This window comes from Myodes glareolus, chromosome 13 (genome assembly GCF_982192425.1).
Source record: "Myodes glareolus chromosome 13, mMyoGla1.1, whole genome shotgun sequence".
Lineage (NCBI taxonomy): Eukaryota > Metazoa > Chordata > Mammalia > Rodentia > Cricetidae > Myodes > Myodes glareolus.
Genome location: NC_142038.1, coordinates 51,690,736 through 51,700,196, shown reverse-complemented (window position 1 = coordinate 51,700,196; position 9,461 = coordinate 51,690,736). Strand labels below are relative to the sequence as shown.

Below are 9,461 nucleotides of genomic sequence, written 5' to 3'. Positions count from 1 at the left end.
GGCTCGGAAGTGTGTCCCCGTGTGTGGGCCATGACATTGGCACTCCAACAGCAAAAAGTCTTCAGGACCCTGTTAGGTCACCACCTTTAAGGCCAAGGACAGACCCCTCCCTGTGGTCAGCTTCAGACCCCACCTCCTGTTTCTCTGGCCACACTAGGAAGATGAAATTCGCTTTGCTTCTTACTGCACCTTAAGCCTACTGTTCAAAAGAATAGGATACCTGTGGCCCGGGGTGAAGACGTGACATTCTGATCTGCTCCCAAGATTAGAACATTACCTATTGTTTCTTCTCAAGAGTTAGTCCAAGCCTAGCTGGCATGGTGGCACATTCCTTTAATTCCAGCACACGGAAGACAATAAGGTTTACATAGTGAATTTTAGGCTAGCCAAGAATAGACCCTGTGTGATGGCTATTCTCAGTGGTCATCTTGACTACACCTGGGATTAACTAAAGCTCAAGTGGCTAGGTACACCTGCGAGGGATCTTTCTTTCTTTCTTTCTCCCCCCCCCCTTTTTTTTAATGTGCATTGGTGTTTGGCCAGCATGTATGTCTGTGTGAGGGTGTCGAATACCCTGGAACTGAAAATACGGACAGTTGTGATCTGCTATGTGAGTACTGGAAATTGAACCTGGGTCCTCTGGAAGAGCAGGCAGTGCTCTTAACTGCTGAGCCATCTCTCCAGCCCTGGGCTTTTCTTAATTACATCATTTGAAGTAAAGACCCACTTTTATTCTGGATCTTCTGAGGTGGCAGGATCCATCTTTAATGTGGACGACACCTTCTGCTAGCAGCCTATGTAAAGGACGTGGAAGAAGGAAGCTTGTTCTCCTTGTCTGCTTGTTCTTGTTCTCACTGGCAAGTTCAGTCCTTCTCTGCCCTGGAGTCTTCTTCTTTGGGATTCTGGCAGATACTGAAGATCAGCCGAGACATCATCCATGGACTGAACAACCCCTGGCTTCTTGGACCCCTTTGGTAGATAGTCATTGTTGGAGTAGCTGGGGCACAACCTGCAAGCCATTCTAATATGCCCTTTCTAGACAGACAGACAGACAGACAGACAGATATTCATTGTATAAGTTCCGTTCCTCTAGAGATCCTGACTAAGACACCCTGTGTGCTGGTTTGAATGAGAATGGCCCCCATAGGCTCTGATATTTGGATACTTAGTGACAGGGAATGGAACTGTTTGGAAAGGATTGGGAAGTCTGGCTTGTTGGAGGACATGCGTCACTGGGGGTGAGTTTTGAGGGTTCCCAAACCATGCCCTGTCTCTCTGTCTCTGTCTCTCTTTCTCTCTCTAGTGGTTTGAATATGAATGGCTTCCCCTAAGGTCATATATTTGAATGCTCAGTTGCCAGGCTACAAAGGTGTGGCTTTGTTGGCGGAGGTGTGCCAGTGGGTGCAGCCTTGGAGTCTTTCATGGGTCCACACAAGGCCCGGTATTTCTCTCTTCCAGCTGCCTGCAGATCAGGATGCAAAGCTCTTAGTTAGTGTCCCAGTGCCATGACTGTCTGCTTCCTAACAGAAAATTATAACCCCTCCCCATTTGGGAGCCTAAAAGCACAAGCATGCTTTCCCTGACACTCCGTGAAGGGTTAATTACCTACAAGCCTCAGGTGTACTGAAGTTCCGGGCAGGAGGGTTGACCTGACTGATCACACACTTGGAAGCACACCAAAACTGCTGGCATTTACCACCTCCAGGCTGCAAGGGAGCTGGCCGGGCAGATGGACTCTGCCTTCCCCAAAGATACCCCTTTGCCCTCCTATAAAAGCCCAAGATCTCACACAGTAGATGCCCAGTTGTTTTGATTAAAGAACAATTCTGCTTCTGGAGAAGACTGCCCACTTTTGTGTCCAAGATGCTTCATCGGTCCCTGTCTAGCCTCTACCCTTTGTATAGGCTTGCAGACCCCCACTCGTGAACCTCCCTGCTCCTAGACCCCCACTTCACAGGTGTGGCTTCCTCTTCCTCTTCTCCACCCCCCTTCGCAGCATCTGCTGAGAGTTACAGCTCATCTGCCTGTTTTTCTCTCCAGCTCTAATAAAGTCGTCCTGCAGTGTCCTTCTGAGGACATTTTTAAAATCTTTTTATTGAGGTAGAGTCTCACCATATTATAATAACTGGCCTGAAACTCACTGTGTAGCCCAGGCTGGCCTTGAACTCACAGAGATCCACCTACTTCTGCCTTCTGAGCACTGAGACCAGAGGCGAGTGTCACCACAGATGGTTGTGAGTCCATTTTCATCCATTCTTAATATTTTAAAGGTTTATTTTTGAGCCGGGTGTGGTGGTGGCATAAACTTTTAATCTCAGCACTTGGGAGAAAGAGGCAGAGGCAAGCAGATCTCTGTGAGGTCAAGGCCAACCTGGTCTCTGTAACAAGTTCCAGAACAGCCAAGGAGACCTTGTCCTTAAAAATAATAGCTGGGCAGTGGTGGCACACACCTTTAATCCCAACACTTGGGAAGCAGAGGCAGACAGATGTCTGTGAGTTTGAGGCTAGCCTGGTCTACAGAGTGAGTTCCAGGACAGCCAGGACTATTTCATAGAGAAACCCTATCTCTAAAAATAAAACAACAAAAAAGATTTGTTTTTATTTTATGTGTGTACATGTTTTGTCTGTATATGCATGCCTAGTGCCCAAGAAGACCAGAAGAGGGTGTTGGATCCTCTGGAGCTGGAGTTACAGTTGGTTCTCTGAGCCACTATATGAGCAATGGAGATTGGACCAAGTACTCTTCACCTCAGCCATCTCTCCAGCTCATGAATCCTTTTAAAAATAATTTTATCACCAAAACGAAGAACCAAGCAGGAACTCCAGGTTTCCCTGGTGACATCAGCCACAGGCACTTGCACAGGCCCACAGTTCACACTCCTGAGGGTCCGGCCAGCAACCTGGGCCCCGGCTTTCTGGTTTCTGCGGCTTCTCTCTAGAGAGAGGGCTAGGGAAGAAAGTGGCACTGTGTAGATCCTAGGGCAAGTGAGGATGTGGGACTAGGACTTGGACATTGCAGAGGCACACCCAGTGGGCTGTAGGTGCTCAGCAATTAGAATGTCCACCCCAGATCTGCCGGTCAAATATGCTCAGTCAGTCACACAATCATCCCTCACAACACCAGGCTATTCTAAAGGTTCTGGTACTCTCATGTAAACAGACATCTCAGCTATCCGGGTTGGTCATCCGGCGCTAATGTTCCACTAGGGAATTCTCCAGTTAGAACTTCTCAACAGCTTGCGAGTTCAACTGGCATCCACCATGGAGTGCGTAATCTGTGGCATGATGGGAGGATGGCACTGTTGAAGGTTCCAGAAGGTCGTTGAGAGCTCCGGTCAGCGGCTAGTGCTGACAGGAGAGCATGTGTGAACTCAGCAGCAGAGCTGGGAACTCGCCAGTCTGAAGGCAGAGTTACACAGTGGCCGGTCTCAGAGCCCCTTGCCAATGGAAATCGGCACAGAGGCTTGAACCAACTGACTGAGGAGCACCCTGGTGCAAACCTTGGTCACCTCCAAATTTCCAGGTTTTTTAGAGGATTTATTTATTATTTATGTATACAGTATTCTGTCTGCACTTATCCCTGCAGACCCAGAAGAGGGCACCAGATCTCATTACAGATGGTTGTGAACCACCATGTGGTTGCTGGAAATTGAACTCAGGACCTCTGGAAGAGCAGTCAGTTCTCTTAGCCTCTGAGCCATCTCTCCAACCCATTTATTTATTTTTTATTTTTTATTTTTTTGTATTGTCCAGTGGGCATTAGATTTGCATCATCAGGATTCACCTCTTGGGGCTGGCTCATTAGCCTATGGGTGCCATGTTGGACTCGGTTTATTAGCATATCAAAGCCTGCCAGCCTTGAGGTTACCTTCTCTTGCAGGCACTGCATTATTCCAAGTCAGACAAAATGGTTTTCAAGATACACAAAATGGTTTCACTTATGCTCCTAACAGACATAGTCCATGGTAGGCAGACAAATAGGAAGGGGCCCATCACTAGGTAATAAAGGCGATGGACTTCCAAAATGACTGACTTCTTCCTTACCTTTTGACCTGACACAAAAGCCTTCCAGTTTAAAACAAAGGCCTTGGACTGGAGAGATGACTCAGAGGTTAAGAGAACTGACTGCTGGTCCAGAGGTCCTGAGTTCAGTTCCCAGCAACCGTCTATAATGAGATCTGGTGCCTAGAACACTAGATACATAATAAATGATTAAAAAAAAAATAAAACAAAGGCCTTGCCAGCAGACCTCCTACTGATGGACTGGCTCAACAAGTTAGAGGCTGCATACAGACCGTGTTTGTGGGGCCCAGGACAGTTTGGTCACACTGTTGCCACAACAGGCTTAATAAAAAGCTGAGTTTCAGTTTTACTGGCAGGCAGGGAAAAGTCATAAACTGACAGCGCCCAGGGAGAGACAGCATCTAAAGGGACATTCCAACCATTAAAGAAGATCACTAGATGTCCCTGAGCTCAGCACACACCTTATTACCCTTTTGCCAAGATACCCCTAGACAAATGTCAGTCAATCGGGGTCCTGAACCCTGGATCCCCTCACCTCCAACCTCTACTACGATAAAAAAAAAAAAAAAAAACCCTTCCCCACCCAGACCTGGCGTGCTCCAACCTCACTGCTATGTGGGACGGACAGAAGGCCCAATAAAAGGCTCATTGCTTTTGCATGCAAGTGAGGACTCCATGGTGGGTTTTGGGGGACTCCACAATCTGGGCATAACAATGTTAAGCGACAGTCATGGGCCAACAGCCATCCTCTCCTTCTCTTCAAACTAACCAACCCTAGGGGAGGAAAACTCTTCAGGGACTTAAAAGTCTCAGCCTCAAGAAACCTGGATTTTCAGCTTCCCAAGGCCCCGTCACTCCTTGGAGGACGCTGTTCTCACGAGCTTGCTGCGTGTGTGTTTCCCTAACCTCAATACATGCTTTTCTGCAATGGCCGAGTCTATCTACTTCTGCTTCTTGGATGCACTCATTCAAGATTTTTTTTCCCTACCTTTTAATTCTCTAACTGGAAAACAAAAACAAAAACAAAAAACAAAACAAACAAAAAAACAGACCTGATCAAGACTCCTAGACCCTATCAGTGGGATGTGGAAGGTAGGGATACGTTTTTATAAAGACATTTCTTGACTCTCAATAGACTGAACTTTGGGCAATCCTCACAGCAAAGTTAATAACACCCCTTGAGATATTTAAGACTATATGTAGTTAACCTGATATCCTGCTGTGTCCTCGCTCAGCCTGCTTAAGTTTAACCTGCCTTTAGGGGAGTGCTGTAACCAACCTTACTTGCCTTGGGTTTCCCATGCCATCAGCTTTTACAATCCAAGCCAGTGCATACAGTGCATAGCTTTAATCTTAAATTATGTGCCCTTCAATGCCCTGACCCAAAATAATGTATGTGTGCATGCATTTGTAGTGGCAACTACTTACTGAAAACAGCCATCAGGTTAGAAGAAACCTCGAAACCAATAGCTACGAAACACCTTGCAAACAAACAGTCCACAGTCCGTGGCTGTAGACTGATAGCATCTATCTGCAGCCTGTGTTTGCTAATCCAGGTCAGGTGGAGGCAGTCAAGCGACTTTCCCTTGTAAAACTGTTAAAGATTTCTGTGAAAGAATCCCTCATTCCTGGCCCAGTTTAGTGACTCACACCTTCAATCCCAGTACTTGGGAAGCAGAGGTAAATGGATCTTGGTGAGTTATAGGACAGCCAGGGCTGCACAGAGAGATCTTGTCTCAAAAACAAACAATAAATACAGTGAAGCCTTTGTGTTAGGTGACAGGCACAGTTTAAACACAAACACACACAACAGACAAATTTCTGGCAGACCAGAAACCAGACTATGCACAGTTGGAAAGTACAGGGAGAGAAATGGAGAATTCAAACTAGGCTCAATCTTGGTCAAATTAATCCAAGAGGAAGTTGCTGTGTTTTCTTTCCTTAACGAATTAATCCACTTGGTGGGGCACTAGGGATTCATAGCAGTACCCAGGGTAAAGATAAATAAAAAGAAAGGTGAAGCGGGTACCTTTCCACAGGCCCTGCCAAGGTATGCCACTAAGCAAACACACTATGCAACAGAGTTAGTGCAGTAAGTTTACTGGGGGAGGGGAGAGGGAAAGGCTGTGTTGGAGTGGGGACGTGAGAGAGGTGGGCAGGAACAGGGATGAGGAGCAAGAGACAAGCGAGGCAAGACAGGAAAAAACAGGCAAGAGAGGAACAAAAGGGGTAAGAGAAAAGAAGAGACAAAGAGAGACAAGAGAACGAGCAAGCTGTGCTCCGGTGGGCACATGTCGCATAACTTGATGGGCGGAAAGCACCTGGCAACAGGTGATGATGTAACTGCTTTGGCGGAAGAGGCAGGCTGCGGCTGCGGCGGAAACCAACACCCAGGGCCTAAACGTTCAAGTTTGAGACACCCCTATTCCTACAGTAGCCAACATTGCTCCTACCTTCAAAGTCTGAAGCCCCTCCCAACCCAGACGTTACTGGGTCTGTTGCTTGTCAGGTCCCAAAGAAACTCAGACACAGCCTCATGGCTCCTGGCAGCACTACCCACCCTGGCCACTATGCTAAACCTCCAGGGGCTGGGTTTCCCTTCTCCCAGCTTCTCATCCCCACAGAAATCTGCTATTTCCGCCATGCCATGCATTCTCTTGGTCTTCCGCTCTTGGCCTTCCGCTCTTGGCTCCCAGCTCCCTTTCTTGCCCATCTCCCAGTGTCTCACACTCCCTCCACCCCCACGTCCTCTCTTGGCCCATTTCAGTCTGGACTCCTCCAGATGCCTCTGGTTGTTTTCTCCCTCACATCTACAATAAAATCCTTCCCAACCATACTTTGAGGTGGTCCTGTCCTCATTTTCCCTGCTACTTAGATTGAGCCTCTATTGTCTAAACAGGTACAGAGAGTAAGAAGTCCATGCCTAGGTGGCCACAAGGTGGCTGCACCTTCCCTCTGAGGGATCCAAAGGCCGGGACTGCTGGGCCCTTACTGGACCCATGTGACTGGATCCGTTCCCAGCTTGCTCACATTTCCAGCCGTGCCAACTGTCTTCTAAGTGGGTAGAGTGCTATCTATGTATATGGCCCGCGATGGGAAGACCTTCAACAGAGACTCCCATGTCTGTTCCACATCCCATCCCTGAGCCCCTTTACAGAGACTTCAAAGTCACTGAGCTTTATTTGAAAGTAGAAACCCCCATTGCCCCAAGGAGGGGTGGGGGAAGAAGACTGACAACAGGGCTCAGGTGTTCCTGTCCCCTCCCCACCGCCACTGCAGAAAGAATAGGGCTCAGGAGAGTCGTGGCAGCGCTTCCAAGGCTGAGGCAGGAGGACAGGTTCAAGGCCAGCCTGTGCTACGCGATGAGACCCTGTCTCCAAGCAACCATTAATTTAAAATATACATACATATATATATATATATATATATATATATATATATATATATATATATAGAGAGAGAGAGAGAGAGAGAGAGAGAGAGAGAGAGAGAGAAGATCCGCAGGTGTACTGACTTGTACTAAAGCTCTTCCCTTGGGTTCTCCAGTGAGCAGGAACCCTGAGGGCCACCACACAGCAATGCCTCCAGGGCCTCATGGCCTTGGCGGTAGGCTTCGTAGATCTGATCTTCTCCAAACTCTCCCAGGTACTGGAAACACGTCGTGGACAGCCTAAGAGAGCAATAGGTACCTTGAACCCTAACCTACCCACAGGGATGTTGGGGGGCAAACCAGGACTTCAGGGGCTCCTTCCCCACCCTGTAATTACCTATTGGGCCAGGGACCCCCAGTAATCATTACGCTGATGCTTGGCTCTGTCCCCTTGCTAAGTCCTGGGCCCATGAGGCGTTTCATCCGGTTCACTTCTTGAACTCCATAGCTGGCGGCAGTAGGAAGCAAGGGATAGAGGATCAATGGGGGGCCTGGCCAAGGAGGGACTTGCTTCTATCCTAAGTACACTGAGCTTTTGCTGGGTTCAGATGGGGTTAAATTCAAGGCCCAGGATCTCACAGTGACTTTTCTGTGGCCATCTGCTCCCCTACTTGCTCCCAAGAGCAGCTCTTCCCAGATTTCAGCTAGGCCATCCTCCTCCCTCAGGCCAGAGCCTTTATGCCTTCATGGACCCGGCATGTGGTGTCAATGGGAGGCCGGAGGTCTGCACCCACCAGCCCTTTCCCTTAAGAAAGTGGCAGGGCCTGGATTGGCAACTCACGACTGCCAGTTCTGAGAGCAGGTCCGGTCCAGGACATCTGTGTATACCGACTCGCTCAGTTCCTGCAATCCACTGGAGTCTGGACCACGAGATTTAGCTTCTGCTTTTGCCAGATGTTGCCCCATCTGGAAGGAGGAGGTGCTGAGAGCTAGGATTTTGGGACGGCTGTCAGTTGTGGGAAGGAGGAAAGGACAGACACCCAAGTCTCTGGGGAGACTGAGGTGGCCAAGGCGCTGCTGAGCCGGAAGCACCTGTGAGGCAAGCTGCAGCACTCCTCCCTCCCATCCCCCTGGTCCCCTCCCCCACCTTGGCCCAGGCCCCAAAGCTAGGCTGGGCCACTTCAGGCGCAGGACCTACTTTCCTGGGGGCAGGGGAGGAAATGCTGTGTGAAAGACCAGGCCACTCTTTCAGCGCATGCTTGCCCAGTAGCATGTGCTATTTTTAAACCACAAGAACAAAGAAAGCCAGTAATAAAGATAACAATAATAATAAACAAATAGAATAACTAGAGTCCAGTCTTTAATAACACATGTATTCATCTGCCCTGCGTACATACAGAAACATGGTCACATAGGCTTGCTTGAGGGGGCAAGTATGGTGGGTTCACATAGATACACATGTACCCAACATGCATGAAGTAAAAGCACCTCGCGGGCCTGGGGAGGGTGTTGAGACGAAAAAGACTACAGAGAAGGAATCTAAAAGGATGAAGGTTTCCCTGGGGTGACAAGATGCAGGCACCTTAGATTGGACGCTCTTAGGTAACCAGGCAAGGGTGTAAACTGAGGCACGGCAATTCAAGTGTAGGAGGCTGGTAATGTCATGGAGAGAGGGGCTGAGGGCTGAGAATTAAAGGCCAATGATGGAGTTTACGGTAGATGGAGTGGTCTGAGCCAGGGCTTTTGGGGGACGGGCAGAACTTACTTGGTAGGCCACAGCCCGGCAGGCATCACAGCGCAGGTGAACAGGCATATAAGATGCATACTTCTCCTCGTCATCCAACACTGGAGCGGTAGCTGAGAGTGGAGGTCTGTCTCCAAGGCTCCCCAGGGTGGCCTTGCACCCTAACAGTAGCAGCAATGGCAGGGCCAGCCTCATGGCCTCTGAAGTTACTTCATGGAGCGTGCACTGCGTTGGGGTGCAGCTGTGCATTCGAGTTATTTGTGGTTCAGGCCAATAGGGAACTGACACCTCACTGTCCTCTTCCCTTCCCCGGGGCCCTGGAGG

At 48.9% G+C, this 9,461-nt stretch overlaps 1 protein-coding gene across 3 annotated transcripts; it reads right to left on the bottom strand.

The window, feature by feature from the left end:
- Positions 1 to 313: 313 nt before the first annotated feature.
- On the bottom strand, positions 314 to 9,386 carry Mzb1 (marginal zone B and B1 cell specific protein). 3 transcript variants are annotated; one of them, XM_085699726.2, is made up of 5 exons: positions 9,159 to 9,386; positions 8,235 to 8,359; positions 7,791 to 7,901; positions 7,538 to 7,693; positions 314 to 1,035 (listed from the first exon to the last, which is right to left on the bottom strand). In XM_085699726.2, the coding sequence occupies exons 1-4, from the start codon at positions 9,384 to 9,386 to the stop codon at positions 7,543 to 7,545; spliced, it is 615 nt and encodes a 204-aa protein (XP_085555852.2). In that variant the 3' UTR covers positions 314 to 1,035; positions 7,538 to 7,542. The 3 variants fall into 3 exon arrangements, with proteins under 3 accessions (XP_085555852.2, XP_085555851.2, XP_085555850.2); XM_085699725.2 differs by lacking the exon at positions 314 to 1,035 and adding an exon at positions 1,319 to 1,462; XM_085699724.2 differs by lacking the exon at positions 314 to 1,035 and having other exon boundaries at positions 7,185 to 7,693.
- Between the last annotated feature and the right edge of the window lie 75 nt (positions 9,387 to 9,461).

Bases quoted from the DNA above. Each gene is read 5' to 3' on its own strand.
- Mzb1 (XM_085699726.2), bottom strand. From the start codon at position 9,386: ATGCACAGCTGCACCCCAACGCAGTGCACGCTCCATGAAGTAACTTCA. The intron at 8,360-9,158 runs GTAAGTTCTGCC...TCCTCCTTCCAG, and splicing joins GCCGGGCTGTGGCCTACCAA to ATGGGGCAACATCTGGCAAA. The intron at 7,902-8,234 runs GTGAGTTGCCAA...TACTGCCGCCAG, and splicing joins TGCTCTCAGAACTGGCAGTC to CTATGGAGTTCAAGAAGTGA.